Raw genomic sequence first — 17,264 nt, 5'->3', positions numbered from 1 at the left:
AAATGCATATTTTAACTTAGATATTCAATAAAAGTATGAAATACTAAGACTCAACATAATTTATGGAACATCATTTAATAGCCCACTACTCATATTAAAGTGACTATCCAGTCATTTTATGTTTTATCTGTTCTTTCACAAAGATCCAGCAATTTCTTTAGCTATATTCGAACATTCTAGATTTGAAGTTTACACATAATGCATTTAAAGCAGAAGGTATGATCTATCAAGCTAGCAACTTGCATATTAAGCTCTCAGCCTTTGCTATAGGATATATCACATACACATTTGCTATAAATTATGCATAATGTATGTACATCACATGCATATTTTCTCTCACACATCTCTTCACTTGGCCCACACATTCACATGTACACATGCATGCAGAAAAAAGAATGCACAAATTATCAAGATTAGATACTCTTCTGCTCAATTAATTGCCTTAGAGAAGTTGTACCTGTTGTGTTCCTAGTTCAGCTAGCTGATGTTACAAAAGGTAAAGTAAGGATTTATAGGTATTTTGACATGTGTGTCATGCCTTCCAACTAGACTGTGTCTTACTCCTGTATTCTTCTCAGTTCTTCAGATGGTGAGGTATTAGGCATAAGCTGGTGGCAAATAAAATGGCCAATGCATGGCATCTGCCACACCATATCTGGATTTATATCTTAACCCCAAGAGTTACCAACCGCAAGAACAAGGACTTGTGTCTTGAGCTTCAGCTTCTCAACAGCAGTGTGTGTACCCACTGTCCTTAGTGGTTGCAAGGCATCTCATCTGGAAACATTCCCCCTAGATTGCTGATGAATCTTGCTCATTAATTGATAAACTCAGCTCAGGAAAGGTCTGCACTAGCTGCCAAACATTACTTTTACAGACTTGCCTGTTTTACAGCTGTATAGACAGGTGTTTGAGACTATAAGAAATTAAAATAGAAACAGGAAAGCTTTTTAGTCCATTTTGCTAATTAATATGTCAGAGCTCATAAAGAAGGACTCATCGGCTTTCTTCAGCACTGCATCATCTTAAAGAGCTGGGTCAGCAAGGATCTCTGCAGACAGTCAATACATATTAAAACCGTTCTAAGCAGTAAATCAAAACAAAATAATATGAAGGCACAGTTTAAAAAAAGTAAAATTTATAAGCCCTTTCTGTCTGAATGCTGAGGAGCACTAAACTATTGGTTTCAGTGTCAGTTCAGTAAATTGGGCAAAAGAAAAGGATTCCTTCTCAGACATACTGTCCGAGTCTGTGTGTAGCAAAAATCAAAGCACAATTTTTTTAAAAGCTATAACAAATTTGATGTCATTTTCTCTGGATTCTAATGTTCCTTCTGCATGTTTGTCATTTAAAAAAATGGTTTTATTTTTTAAAATATACATTTTGCTGAAGTTTATCCCTTCCCGCATTGCTAGGACTTGAGTTTTGTCAGAATTAAATCAGTGAGACAGTTAAGGGAAAAGGTGAAAGACAGCTTTTTGGTTTTCTAAGACTCTCTAAAACTTATGACTTTTTTCTTAAGGGAACCAAACAAAAAGTATTTTGTTCCTAACTTCTCTGAGTAAGTCTCGCCATCCCATAAGTATTAATGCCTCTCATATGTGGAGGAGGATCTAATAAGATTATAAACAGGAGTACCAGCCTGGCATTTTACTTGCCAAGGTGTGAGATGCCATGCACTGCCAGGGGAAAGCCCCTGAGGCAGATGATTAGAGAGGTCTCAAGAATACTGGATTGATTCCAGAAGAGGTGAGGGAATACTATATTTTGGGCCAAAAATGTTAGAAAGATTTATCTTACCTAAGACTTTGATTTGATCTGAGCTCTGAGGGATCAACCATTTAAAGAATAAGCCAAGGAAAGGGTGCCAAAAACACTGTCACAAACTTGGGAGGTACCCAAGCCAGGCCAACAGATGGAACTTGGCATGAAACGGCTCTCTACCCACTAAGTAGCTGACTCAGAAGAAATTTTAACTCAGATGAATTTATTAAAATGTTGAATATCATCCCAAATAAGAGGATAGATGATAGATTTAGGTCAGCACATACAATTTAATTTAACTTCCTGATGGTCTTGGACAGTATGAAAGCTGTCCACATTTTTATAATTAAAAAGAGACAGGGAGAGATATTCTTTCTTCTTAGTAAAAGAGACACTACTTTGTCACCCGAAAATTCTGGAGGAAGGATTAGGGGAAGGGAAAGATGAAAGGAAAAGAAGCTGACATTAGCAAGATAAGTGTAAATGATTAGGCAACATTGTACATTACAATCCAAACTGGCAACTTGCTTAGTAGTATAGACTGTAGCAGATGGAGAATACAGCTCTGTATTAGGGGAATGTTAAAAATGACAGAAAGAAGTTGCCAGAATCAAAAGGACCCTTAATTCTCTTTCACTGTTGTTAAACTGCTGCTACCACCAGGGCCTCATGGAAAATGTTCTACCCAAGTGCAGCCAATGAAGAGAGCTGCCCTTTACAGGAGGGATGAATTCTTGAGGATTACTATAATTTAAGACTTTAGTAGCAACTTTTTCTTTAAGGCTGCTTTTTGTTCTCTCAGTACTGTCTCGAATGTTTTATAGAGTGCTCTCATTTAATGGAACTCTACAGCACACAATTTTAGGTGATTGGTTAGCTCTCTTTATTGTGTTTAATTGTATGCCACTTTTGATTCAAAATTATCAAGTTTCTGGTTGTTTTCAGCATTTTCCCTGGTTCCACAGAGAGCCAATGAAAGAATTGATGATGTTGTGATAGGATAAAAAAGTACTTAAACTATAAGAATAGTGAATATTGTAATAATAGCTCATCAGTAATGAAAATCTTCTTTAAAACAGTGCTTCATGGGATATGAAGATCATTAGTAATATTTCTATTACCAGCTAAAATAAAGCTGCCATGTGAAGCTCATAATTAATCTGACTGAGAGTTTTAAAATTATGCCATTTTTGCCATTTTCTTTCAATTTGGAAGATTATTTCATGTTTAGAGTACTTCTTTACTAATATCTTTATTTCATACTACATGGAGAAGGCAGTGGCACCCCACTCCAGTACTCTTGCCTGGAGAATCCCACGGATGGAGGAGCCTGGTGGGCTGCAGTCCATGTGGTCGCTAGGAGTCAGAGACAACTGAGCGACTTCACTTTCACTTTTCACTTTCATGCATTGGAGAAGGAAATGGCAACCCACTCCAGTGTTCTTGCCTGGAGAATCCCCGGGACAGGGGAGCCTGGTCGGGTGCCGTCTCTCGGGTCACACAGAGTTGGACACGACTGAAGTGACTTAGCAGTAGCAGCAGCAGCAGCATACTACATAAAAATATACCATTAAATTTACTTAAAATACTATAGCAATATACTCAGATAATGTTTGCATTTAAAAATAGTGACAATAATTTTTAGTTACTAGCTAACAGTAATTTGTTTGGAAACAAAGTAAGATTAGAATAACATTTGATTCCCTGGAAAAAGGCAGAACATTTATTAATCAGTTGTTTTCAAAACTCAAGTTGATAAACATTCTTTAAAAAATGCTTCCTCTACTTACACTGAAGTGCATCTCAGTTCACAGAAGAGTTTATATCTTCAAGTATTAATATGTGTAAGAGAACTAAGGACAAGTAGTTGTTGTCTAGTTGCTAAGTTTTATCTGACTCTCTGCAACCCCATGGACTGTTGCCTGCCAGGCTCCTCTGTCCATGGGAATTCCCAGGCAAGAATACTGGAGTGGGTTGCCATTTCCTTCTTCAGGGAATCTTCCCAACCCAGGGATTGAACCTGCATCTCCTGCATTGGCAGACGAATTCTTTATCACTGAGCCACCAGAGAAGCCCAAGGACAAGTAGTAAGAGGCATTTAAGATGAACAAAATGTAGACTATCCTTGGGAGTTCCTTGGTCATGGGAACTTCCTTCTCAGGCTCCTAAAAATATTTCCCGTGGTAGAGAGTTTAATGGACGAAGATGATGGGAACAAGCAGCATGTGGCAATTTATCACTCCTACAGAAATCTTTTCTTTCACAGTGATCTAACCTCTTAGGCTCTTTATTAGAAGGGGCAGAAAAGAAAACATCTAACAGTTGCAAACCAGCCCTTTCCTGCTGTTATCACTAGTGAATTTAGAGAAAGAAGAAAAGGGAAAAAAAAATCATAATCTTGCCCTGGAACATGATGGAAGTAATGAGGCATCAAGGCCACTTACTGCTGAGAACATAATTGGCCCATAAACACAGGAGATACTTGGTGATGGGAACAACTTCTTTGTTTCAAAAATGAAGGGATGCCAACACATCATAACCCTCCTGTTGTTTAGAGCGGTATTTCTAAGAGTAAAATGGATACTATCCCCACAAATAATGCACCCTGTACTTACTAGCTTAAAGTGTTTTCAAATAATGTGAATAAATGATGCTGAAGGAAGTGCAAAGGAATAGAAGGTAGGTCACTTGGCAATGAAAGGAAAGCTTGGATTTTAGACCTGATGGTATCACACACAAAATACAGAAAGAGCCTGAAGACCCTCAGAGATCCTTATGGGCTTGCTAGGGCACCCCCAAGGAGCTCATACATAAATCATCTCAGGCCCAATCCCATTTGATGACAGGTAGAAAGATGATTCCTTTTTGAGAAGGAAGAAATGGCCACGTTTTCCTTATTTTGGAACATCTTTGTCCTGCTACTTTAATCATTGCAGAAAAAAAATTCAAACTTTCTTGGGTTTTCTTAGTAATTTTTTGTGACTGCAAGTGTTCAGCTGGTGTACAGGTTAAAGATTTTTGGTTTTATAATTATTTTTTGGAAATCTTTCTTCCTTCTTAAACATTTGAGTCAGCATACATTATGCTACTATTGAGACGGCCAAGCAATAATTCATCTTTGTGGAAGTCAGAGACATCTCATGTATTAATGAGCAAGCCTTTCAGTGACAAGTGGATGGAAACAGGTTCCAACTACTACTCAAACACAGCCAGAGATTTCCAGGAAGGAGAATATAAAGCCAGTGACAAGGAATTTCTTACCCGATTTGTGTCCAGCCAATGAATGGACTTTGCTTTCATCTGGCACTGCAAAGAAATAAAAGAGATGAGGATCAGATCAACTTGTAAATCAGCCAGTTTTTGAACAATAAATTAATATAGATTTGTAGTAAGTGAAATCTTTTACTGGCAAAGATTTGAGAAAAAAGTTTCCCCAGCCTGCCTGGGGCATCTCATTTCTCTTGGTAGGTATTTTAAAGACAGTTATGAAGCAACATATGTTCATTAAATCTTCTTTGAATAGAATTTCATTCTTTTGAATTGTTTTAATATTTTCACTTATTTGAACTGGACTGTTGTTTCTGTAGCCACAAAAACAGAACTTAAACTCAAGTATCTGGGGCTGTAGAATATATAATAAGACTCTTTGTGCATAACAGCAATATGCTCAGTCCCCAAGGATCGAATTTCTGTATCTGGTCAAAATGGACCAAAAGGGAGCAAATTTACAATTCCTTCTGAAAAATGTATTTTAAAATAAATATAACAGGAAACAATAGCATTCAAAAGATAAGATCTTCATCAGGCAACAGAGGACAGTGACTCTGTAGAGATGGAAAAGAAGTAGGGTGATTCCTACAGTTGCTGCAGTTTACTGTCTGGAGAAAGTCTTCAGATTGCGGTGTAAGAAGGGGAACACAGGCAGAGCCCAGGAATATGCCAGTCTGAGGATGCGAAGCTGGAAATCCAGGGAAAACCAGGGCAGACAGAGCTTAGATCAGAGAATTAGAGAGAAGAGAGGTATACAGAATTCTTTCTGAGATCTGCAGAGGATCCCTGCAGGTATTTAATTAATTGCTAATGATCACATGATGTGAGGAAACTACCCAAAACCTGGGCGAAAACTACCCCAAAGAGGAAAGAACACAGTGCCTGCAGTTCTCATAAGGCTGGGAATAAAGTTCCCCTTCCCAATACCCAGAGTGAAAAACTTCATAATTTAGGGGCATCCATTAGAATAGGAGGAAGGATATTGCGTCAGCAGTGAGTAAAAATGTAAGCGAACATAGCTCTCATGAAATGGATATGATTTTGAAAGACACAAATTACCAAAGCTTATATAGGAAGAGATAATCTAACAGCTCCATACCTTGTTGGTTTTTTTTTTTTTTTAATGGATTTGTAGTTCAAACTTTGTGAGAAAGAAACCTCTAGACCCAGATGACTGCCTTGATGAATTCAACCAAAAATTTAGGAAGAAATACTACCAATTCTTCAGAAATTCTTTCAGAAAATTCAGAGGAGAGAACATTTCCTAACTCATTGTGAGGCTGGCATTACCCTGATATAATATCAAGCAAAGGAAGTCTATGAAAGCTACTAACCAGTATCTCTCATGAACGTAGAATCAAAGTGTTCTTAACCCTTAGGCAACTCTGCATGGATTATCACCTCAATATTCAACAACAGCCATTCAATATTCACCATGTGTCATAGTCTATATTAGTCTGTGAAACTCTGGTGGCTCAAGGGTAGACGCAAAGCAAGGGGGAATTTGCTAACAGAAAGATCTCCTTCATTTCCCCAAACATTCGATTGGTCTCAGAGTAATAGGCCTCTCCTTCCTTTACCTATAACATTCAGTCTATTTCACCGATCCGGTCACTATACAAAAATTTTCATAAATCTTCCCACACCCACCTAGCCCCCTTTTCCTAAGCATTTCTTTATTTTTCTAGATAGAAACATTACATGTTTGTGATTACCCTGGTATTAATATTAACTTGCTTAAAAATCATGTTAGACTTTGTGCTTCCAGGAGGAGATGCCAGTCGCTATGTATCAGGCTCCAGTTGTGGGCCAAATTCTGTCTTACCCTGTTCTGAAAAAACTTGCAGTGGAATCTGTTGTATAAATGGAAAAAATAGTGGAAAACAAGGATGATGATTAAAAAAAATATTACTAGTAGCTAATACTTAGCACTTATGATATACAAGTTCTACCCTCTACCTTTTATATCTATTAATTCATTTAATGCTCACAGTAACCTGTGATGATGGTTGTTATTATCTTTACAGATAAAGAAACTGAGGCACACCTCATAAGTGGAGGAGCCAAGGCTTAAACAAAGCACTTTTAATCACTCTACTATAGTTGTGATGAATCATAGAAGAGTTATAATATTTCTCAAATTATTGACAATATGAATCCAATGTAAGAAAAGCCCTGACAGACACTCTTATGTTAGAATACTATTACCTTTTAAATTAGAATACATCTTATGAATAGAAACTTTCTATCATGATCAATATTAACAGTGTTAGCTATAATTTTGTTTAACATGTTCAGAATTCTACAGTTTTAATGGATTCAAGCCAAAATAATTCATTTCCATTATACAGATGAGAAATCATCTGAGATAAAAATCTTGACTTATTATTTTAATATATTTATTAACTTTATTAATAAATGTAAAAACCAGAGCTTCATAGGTAAATTTATTTTACCTATCTGTGCCTCAGTCGCATCATCTATAAAATGAGGATGATACTGCTTTCCAGGTATGCTTAGAGTGAATGTTATATATTGTAAGTTTATGCAAAATATGTAGAAGATCACATGTGCTTAGTCGCTCACTCTCAGTCATGTCTGACTCTTTGCAACCCCATGGACTGTAGGCTGCCATGCTCTTCTGTCCATGGGGATTCTTCAGGCAAGAATACTGGAGAGGGTTGCCATGCCCTCTTCTAGGGGATCTTCCCAACTCAGGGATCGAATCCAGGTCTCCCACACTGCAGGCAGATTCTTTACTATCTGAGCCATGAGGGCAGCCCATAGTAACTGTTTAATAAATATTAGTTATTAAATCATCAGTAATGATAAACTAAATAGAAAAATTTACATAATTTTACATAATAACATGATAGCTTATAATCGGATAAATGTGACTTAAATTCCAGATTTACCAGGAAAGTTAGTAAGTTCCATTAAACTTCAGTTTCTCAGTGTGAAAAATAATATAAAACACTATACAAAGAATTGTGAAAACTGAGTGAAAAACATTTACAAAATCACTTAGCACAGTTTCAGGTATGTATTTCTCAATAAATGAAAACTTTTGATAAATGGAAACTGTGAGAGTGGGAAGGGTGGTGAATTTGATGATGCTGATGGTGTTTATGACTTAACCTGCCAAGGATTATAAAGGAAAAGACTTCATAGGATATTTTCAGTTGCATCTCATGGATAATCCAACACTTACAACAGGTTTCACCTTTCAGTTTATCTGGCTCTGAGTTTATTTTGTAGTCGAAAAAGGCAATATATATACGGTCTCATTTTATGCAGCTATTCTTTTTTTAATATAAATTTATTTTAATTGGAGGCTAATTACTTTACAATATTGTATTGGTTTTGCCATACATCAACATGAATCCACCACGGGTGTACACGTGTTCCCCATCCTGAACCCCCCTACCACCTCCCTCCCCATACCGTCCCTCTGGGTCATCCCAGTGCACCAGCCCCAAGCATCCTGTATCAGGAATTCACACAAGGGTAAGATCTTATTTTTTGTTTTTATCTTTTTTTAACAGCCATAAGTTATACCATTAAATCTAAGCCAATATAAGTACTGAAAGTTCACCAGCCATGTTAGGCTGAACATGATAACTTTTTGGCTGAATACTATCTACTATTTTTAGTAGGAATACTTATTATTTTAATTGACAATTTGAAATTCTTTAGAACACTAACAAAATATTTCAAAAAACAGTGTAGAACATCCAAATGGGTGACAGGCATAAAAATTAGGGGTCTTTCTCCAAATATTCACTGACACAGATGTCTATCTTTAGGACAGAAGATAGATGAATGAACATAATAGAAAATGGAGGGAACTGTAATGACTTAATTAATAGAATACATTTTATTTAAAAGGTTAAATTGGGAACAATCATCTTTTATGCACATGCTTAGTGCTGGGAAGTGATTTAAATAACAGTAGCAAATGAGAAAATGAGGTAAAATTACATATACCACCAAGCTTTTTTTTTTTTTTTAATGACAAGTGTTATAATTAATACTCAACTTCCTTTATCACTTACACCACCTTAAAACTACTAAAAAGTTCTCTCTTAGAGCTGAAGCTTAAGTCTAGTCATTTCTTGCATATTATTTAGATAGCATAGCAATGGGAACAAAATTAGTTACAATACTAATATGACAGGTATGTCATTTTAAACAAAGAGCTTATTTACAAAAGGCTGAAAATGAGTGAGCCTGGTGGTGGAAAAGTCTTCAATTCCAAAATGGCAAGTAAGGTACCGAAAGTATCAAGGAAGAGGGTGGTGATGGAACAGATGCCAAAATTTCTTGCTCTTGTTCTAATGATAGACTGCTTTCTCTTCCTCCCTTTCTTTCTCTTTCCCTACCTCTCCTTTTCCCTTCTCCTCACTCTGCCTCCCTTCCTCCCTCTCCTCTTCCTTTCTTTCTTCCTTGAAGTTTCTAGAGCATATTATTCTCCCTCTCTTATCCTTCACTTTTACCCAAGGACTGGTACTATTTGCTCTTGATTACTCTAAACGGTACTATAGTGGTTAAAGAAGTACCAGTGAAATGCTGAGTCCTTCTGAAGATGAAATTCATAGATATTTTTATTATAACTGCAATTACATATTTAGAGGGCACTGTGGACTTGGTGTCTCTTGAGATTTCTCTAGATAATGGGATTTCTATATTAAGCTCCTGCTTCCTGGCATTCGACTCAGGATCAATGGACACCGTTTGATTGAATTGTTATGAGGGTTTTCATAACGCAGGCACTCTTCGGTTTGGATGCTTGTTAATTTCCTGGCATGGCCTCTGGTTCAGGAAGACTTGCTGAGGAAACACAGCGACCTGACAGCCTATGTCTCCAGTTCCTTCGGTTGTAGACCTCTGAAGCCAATCAAAGGTCTACCAGCTACCCATCACTAATGGAACCTTTTTTAAAAATGTGGATAAACGCACAGTGTCTTTTGGTTAATTTCAACTAGGCTCACTGTTAGAGTTGAGAGAAACCATAAAGAAAGAAAATATGGGAAGAAAATCTGAAAAATATGGTGCTTTGAGAACTTCGTGGCAAACATTAAAGTCCATGTAAGACATACATTGGCTTCCCAGTAGGACATATTTATATTAATATAGTGATCACTTAAAGTGTTTTATTCTTTTGTCAAGCCTTCTTATACACTTCAAATGCATTCTCACTGGGGGAAAATAATCTCCTTGCTTATTGATAGTATTTGATACGCATTTTATAACATAAGTGACTATTAGGGACTTCACTTGCTTAATAAAAATTTGCAGAACAGTGGCAGATTTGGTGAGCTAATGGACCCCATATGCTCTTCTTATGCTGACAGAAGATGGTATATTACTAACATGCACAAATCTTTTCAGATAAAAATTGCCATCAGCTACAGTTATTCTTTTTGAGGATGCCAACACTATGTCATAAATGGGGAATATGCGAATGTGTTCAGATTCCCACTACTTCATATCAAGATACTTTGATGCAAAGCAGAGTTCTATAACATGATACAATGCTTGTCTTTCACACAGACAGCTCTATTTCATTTAACTTTGGATTTCCCTGTCTTTGACATAATAGAGACTGCTGTTTTGACGATGATGTTTGGCACAATAAAAATCCATCTTCTAAAGAGGCCATAAATATGTCTTTTTGGATAGTTTACTAGGAAACTAAATATCAAATAATTATTTAATAGCTAATAAACTTGTTTCTAAAAGTTGTTCCTTCAGAATTAAAAAAAATGATGTAGTTGCTAATATTAAGAATCAATTTTCTTCTCCTTCAGCAGATCAATTTCTGTGCCACTCATTGCCTTCCAGAATTTCTAAGGAACACAAACCTGTTTCAAGTTGTAAATTAAGTTCCCTCTTTCACAACCATGAAGTATTGCTGCATTAATTTATACTGTTTTCTTATGTCGATGACTATTTGGCATACTGCTTCTCCTTAGGGAGACTTTCTTGGGTTTTCAGCACTATAAATTCTTATGTGTTGAAAAATTCTTCCAACTCTTGAAAAACAAGTGAAATAAAAAAAACAAAGTAAGGCATCTGCTGAAAAATGGGCAAGGTGATCAGTAGGAGATAATGACACAAATATTCTCACCATCTCTCTTAGCTGCCTGCAAAGCACCCTGTTCATCCTTAGATGTGTTGCTACTCTGACAGTAAGCTAATCAGAATACAACAACTTAAGTTTTCTTCTAATGTTATAGGGCAACTTCCAGAATATTGGAGTGGGTTTCCATTTCCTTCCTGAGGGGATCTCCTCAACACAAGAATCAAACTGCTGTCTCTAGCTACCAGGGAAGCCCATAATTATATGTGTGTCCAGGGACTAATTACTTAGTCTTTTTCAATCTTCTGAACTTATCTGTAAAATGCAGATAATGCTCCCTACCAGAGAATATGAGACAACTTAGAGAATACAAAAACTTATCACGGACACCAGTAGAAGCGAGTACTCAAAGATGGATAATGCCTGTCTTTCACACCCTACCACTTCTGCTGGGTGCTCTGCACTCTATCATATCACAAGTATGTTTTTGAACAGGCTATGTAACTTCATGCATCTGTACAATGTATACACAGCACATGCAATTTCTTCTGACTCATAATAAAAATGCTTCCATTATCCTGCTAGGAAAACATGCTTTAAGATTCCATTCAAATGTCATCTTTTCCACATCATCTTCTCACATCTCCAGTTTGAACTTAGGGACTCAATTTGTAAATATCTCAATTATTTGTGTATGATTCTTTTCACATTAAACTGTGAACACCTTAAGGAAAGGGTGTGTCTTGGTTTTACCCTTGTAGGCATGGAATCATGCCCAATCTATAGTAGGTACTCTTAATGTTTGCTGAGTGAACAAATGCATCATTTGTAAGAATAAAGGAAAGGAAGAAGCAATTTGGATATATCCTTTCAGCAAAAGCTTCTAGACCAATGAATGTAAAATATGTTTATCAAGATATACACATGGTTATATAAATGTTGTGACAAAAATGTATAGACACCTAGTAAAATTCTTATGGTGCAATTTGTAGACATGTTCTTAGCAAGGAAAGGTCAGAAGAAGGTGACCGGAGTTAGATTCTGGGATAGATCTAAATAAAGACCACAACATGGTAGAAATGTTTAGAATAAATATAAACTTACTTAAATTTTGAGTCGTGAAGTGTAGAAAAAATATAATTGGTAGTCTAATCACAACTCATTTTGTATTTTTAATAAATGTGTTATTAGTGCTTTTATATTTAGTTTTGGGCTTGCTGGCACTAATTTCACCATTGTTCTTCATGTGGTAATGACACTTGAAAGAGAAGTTCATTGTGCTTACAGAAAATTTCACATTACATTAACAAAAACACTGAGTACTTAGCATAGAGGGTACTCCGTTCAGTACACAAATATGAATTTCCAAAGCTGTAAATAGAATAAATAGATGTCTTTTTGCTACATCAAAATTCCAGACAAAAACAAAAAGAAAACATAACTTTAAAAATTGCTTTTATGAAATACTGAATCATTAAAGTATTTATATGTTTAAGATACAAAGAACAACAATAAAGCAAACATGGTCTATTAATCAGTGAGTTTAAGAAAAGAATATTATTTTACTTTGAAGGTTTGTGGCTGCCCCACTCCAATCTCACTCCTTTCCCTCACTCAGATGTAACCACAATCCTGAATTTTGCCCTTTATACTTTTCTTACTTTAAAAAAATTATCAAAAATTCATCCCCAAATAACATAATTTACATTTGTATCCTTCATTAAATGATACTGAATTCTGTTACACACTTTTCTGTGTATACTGATGTGATCATACAATTTTTCTTTTTTAGTTTGTTAATATGTGGCTTACACTGATTGATTTCAAATGTTAAACCAACCTTACATTCCTAGATAAACTCTACTTGATCATAATCTTCTTTTACACATTGTTGAGTTCAACTTGCTAAATTTTTTAAAAGAATTTTATACCAGTTTATGAAGAACATCAATCTAAAGTTTTCTTTCTTCTGTGTCCCTGTCTGGCTTTGGTATCATAGTTGGGAAAGCATTCCTTTCTTTTTATTTATCTGCAAATGTCTCTATAGAATTCCCATTATTTCCTCCTACAAAATGCTTAGCAGAATTCACCAAAAAAGCCATATGGAGAGAGAGTTTTCTTTGTGGGAAAGTATTTCACTATAATTCTTTGAAAATGTGTTTACCCATTTGTCTCCTATATAAAGATATCATGGAATCAGTGCTGAATATAAGGAATTAAAAACAATTATTTTTTTGAAATACAGGACCATGAACAGAATGCTGCTAAGCTGGTGGACTGAAAGGAAACCATATCTAGGCCCAGGCTATTCCCCTGTCCTGAGAACACACTCACTTCCTTCATGAGCAACTGTCACAGAACCACCTTCCAAGAGTCCTCATAACCAAACTTTCACTAAATTCAACTGCCTAGAAAATAAGTCTCCTTAGTCTTTAAATTCAAGTTTGAACTCTTTTTTTTACCCTTCTCCTTGTATTTTCCTCTATTCACTTTTTATTCACATTCTCTAGAATGATTCCTTGTTTCTGCCCATTGTCTTTATCCTTAGCTGAAAATGCCTTAAACCTCTCATTTGTAAATACTATATTTCTCCTGGGTCCAGCTCCCCACCATATCCATTTCTTTGTAGGATATTCTATTTCTGTCCTCCCTAAAACGCTTTAGGTTTGCCTCCAAGCAAATGTACCACTTTCTACATGGTGTTATGTTGATTTGTGGGCAACTTCAATGAAGGCATAGATATTATTTTATTCATCTTTACAAATTACAAAGGTCCTCAAGTTAGTTGTATGAAGTCTCTCTCTCTCTCATTTGTTAATCTATGACAGGAAAAAGATGGCTGTGTGGGATCCCTCCCAGGAAACTTCCTTCCCTGTGAATTCTCAGGATCTACCCTAGGTGACTGCAGCCATGAAATTAAAAGATGCTTACTCCTTGGAAGAAAAGTTATGACCAACCTAGATAGCATATTCAAAAGCAGAGACATTAATTTGCCAACAAAGGTCTGTCTAGTCAAGGCTATGGTTTTTCCTGTGGTCATGTATGGATGTGAGAGTTGGACTGTGAAGAAGGCTGAACGCCAAAGAATTGATGCTTTTGAACTGTGGTGTTGGAGAAGACTCTTGAGAGCCCCTTGGACTGCAAGGGGATCCAACCAGTCCATTCTGAAGGAGATCAGCCCTGGGATTTCTTTGGAAGGAATGATGCTAAAGCTGCAACTCCAGTACTTTGGCCACCTCATGTGAAGAGTTGACTCATTGGAAAAGACTCTGATGCTGGGAGGGATTGGGGGCAGGAGGAGAAGGGGATGACAGAGGATGAGATGGCTGGATGGCATCATAGACTCAATGGACATGAGTCTGAGTGAACTCCGGGAGTTGGTGATGGACAGGGAGGCCTGGCGTGCTGCGATTCATGGGGTCACAAAGAGTCAGACATGACTGAGTGACTGAACTGAACTGACCCTAGGGTTGGACTATTTCCACTACTCAGACTATGGAAACTCTCAGGTTTCCTAGAACCTTGATAAGTTTTTCTGTTTTCAGCAAGAAATCAATATTGATTAAACCATAGGGAAAAAAAGGGCAGAGACTACCGTTTAAGTCACACAATAAATGGCCATTATTCACTATTAACCAGTGGAAAAACACACCTCTCATTCCACTATTTATAATGTATATTTCCATAGAGTGATTCATCTTTACCAGGGATAAGGAGGAAAGAAACTAAAACTTACTACCTACTTATATGTGTCAGAAATCATGCCAAGCATTTCAATACATGTTATCCTATTTAATCATCATAAAAGCCATGTAAACACTATTACCTTCACTTTACAGAGGAGGAATCTGATGCTCAGAGGAGTTGTGTCATAAAGTGAGCAAGTGGGATGGCCAGGATCTGAAGGCTTCTGACTTCAAAGCACACATTCCTTCTACTATGTGAGTCTGAGAGGTAGGATTTTGCTAATAGTTTTACCACCAAGAACTACACATTTCACTAGCCACCACTATCACCTAAAGTAGAATTTCATAGCAAACCCGGAGAAAGAGCACATAGTGTCTCTTTAAAATGGTTGTGGATGCTCTCAAAAGAAAGAAATAGAGCTGTCATAAGTTGTTTCAAGTCTTGTACACCTGGAAATTGTTACCAAGGAGAGGCATAGACTATTGTTCAGATAATGTCAGCAGTAGAAAAGGGAGGAATGAAGAAAGGTTAGAGTGACATCACAGAGAATTTATTGCTTGAACACAGGAATGAGGCAAAAGAGGGAACCACAAATGAATCAAGTGTGTGGTCTTGCAACTGAGGGCCACCATTACTAGAAGACAGAGAGGGAAAAATGGTGTAGGATCAGGTCGATAGTATGGATAAAGTAGAAGCAGCACGGTGCTGGGGACTCACATCTCTTTTTCACCTCCCCCTGCCAACTTTTTGATGCAACCTGACAGTATTAGATTTTGGCAGCCAAATAGGACAATTGTTGTTAGTTCATCACATGTACAGTTAACAAAAATCCTGAAGTCCTTTTTACATTAACTGTTGTTGAGTATCTTTGTCCAACAAATATTTATAGAGTCAGTGGTATGCCAGCCATCATGCTGGGCATGTGGATTGTGGAAGTGAACAAGGTAGTCGTGAGCCCTGCACCAGCAGGGTTTCTACCATACAACTAACCACAGATAATGCATGCGGTATTTTGCAAACCTTCCTCATCAAAGCTACCTTCAGCTCTCTCCCTGACAGATGTAATAACCCTTGACTCAACTCTGAGATTTTGTACTCAGTCTCTATTCCACATAGAAACTATTATAATCCTTATAAGACAAAAGACAAAACAAAAAGCTTATCATGACAGTCTCTTAACTAAAAGCCTCCCAATCTGATCACATTTAGAAGTAAATCTGAAAACTTGCTAGACTCTCCAAGACCTGGTCCGCAGGGGTCTTTCCAACCTTGTTCTGCATGGCCCTCTCCTTGCTCAGTGTATTTCACTTACCGTGGCCTCACTGCAGTTTCATAAATATGCCAAGTGCAGCCCTCATCGGGGGGTTTTCCCCATGTAGTTCAATGCCTTCCTTCACTCACATCTCTACAGACAAAGGATCATCACAGAGCAGTTCCCTGGCTACTAAGGCCGGAGGCCTCTAACTGTTACAAACCCCAACTCTGTTACTGTTTCTTCACCTTGGTTCATTTTCCTAAAAGCACTCATCACTCACATCTTCCCTAATTAGAACAAAAGTTCCGTGTGAATGTGGGCTTTGCTTTGTTCACTGAATTGTCTCTAAGGTCTAGAACAGTGCCTGGTACATGTGAAAGTGAGAGTTGCTCAGTCGTGTCTGACTCTCTGCGAACCCATGGACTATACAGTCCATGGAATTCTCCAGGCCAGAATACTGGAGTGGGTTGCCTTTCCCTTCTCCAACCCAGAGATCTTTCCAACCCAGGGATTGAACCCAGGTCTCCCGCACTGCAGGCGGCTTCTTTACCAGCTGAGCCACAAGGGAAGCAAGCCCAAGAATACTGGAGTGGGTAGCCTATCCCTTCTCCAAGGGATCTTCCTGACCCAGGAATTGAACTGGGATCTTCTGTATTGCAGGCGGATTCTTTACCAACTGAGCTATGAGGGAAGCTCATTGGTACATGGTAGGCACTTGATAAATATCTGTTGAATGAAAGAAGGATGCTCAGGGATCTGGGGCAATGGGAAATGCAGAGACTGGACCTAGTTTATAGACTGAGTGTTCCTGATGGCTTTAAACTGAGACCCGGAGATATACAGAGATGGATGAAGCTAGTATTAGGACAGAGGAAACATGAAAACCCCAAAACAGGATCCCACACATAGAACCTAAAACTCCTCTGTACAGAGGGTGACTAGTGAGAGACTGAGTGTAGGAGAAGAAATGAGTCAGTCATGGAGAATCTCAGAAGCCACATTAATGAGTTTTGTCTTTATCCTCAAGGCAATGGGACACTGCTAAGGGATTTTCAGCAAGAAAGTGACATGATCGGATTTATGTTTTAAAACGATCACCCAGGCTGCAGCGTGGAAAATGAATTGGATGGGAGTAAGACAGGAGAAGGAAGTTGCTTCAGGAATTTACATTTATCCCTATTAAATTTAATCTTCTGAATTGCAGCT

The 17,264-nt window shown here is 37.4% G+C and overlaps 1 protein-coding gene across 2 annotated transcripts in view; it reads right to left on the bottom strand.

Moving 5' to 3' along the window:
* The window catches only part of PARD3B (par-3 family cell polarity regulator beta), a 1,167,183-nt gene that overhangs the window by 394,348 nt on the left and 755,571 nt on the right, over positions 1 to 17,264 (bottom strand). For both annotated transcript variants that reach the window (XM_002685527.5, XM_005202765.5), the window contains exon 16: positions 5,026 to 5,070. In XM_002685527.5, the coding sequence (XP_002685573.1) occupies positions 5,026 to 5,070 (45 nt within the window). The remainder of the gene's footprint in view (positions 1 to 5,025; positions 5,071 to 17,264) is intronic.

Source organism: Bos taurus, chromosome 2 (genome assembly GCF_002263795.3).
Source record: "Bos taurus isolate L1 Dominette 01449 registration number 42190680 breed Hereford chromosome 2, ARS-UCD2.0, whole genome shotgun sequence".
NCBI classification, from domain to species: domain Eukaryota; kingdom Metazoa; phylum Chordata; class Mammalia; order Artiodactyla; family Bovidae; genus Bos; species Bos taurus.
The sequence above is the reverse complement of the archived record's forward strand: the minus strand, read 5'-3'. Positions and strand labels throughout refer to the sequence as shown.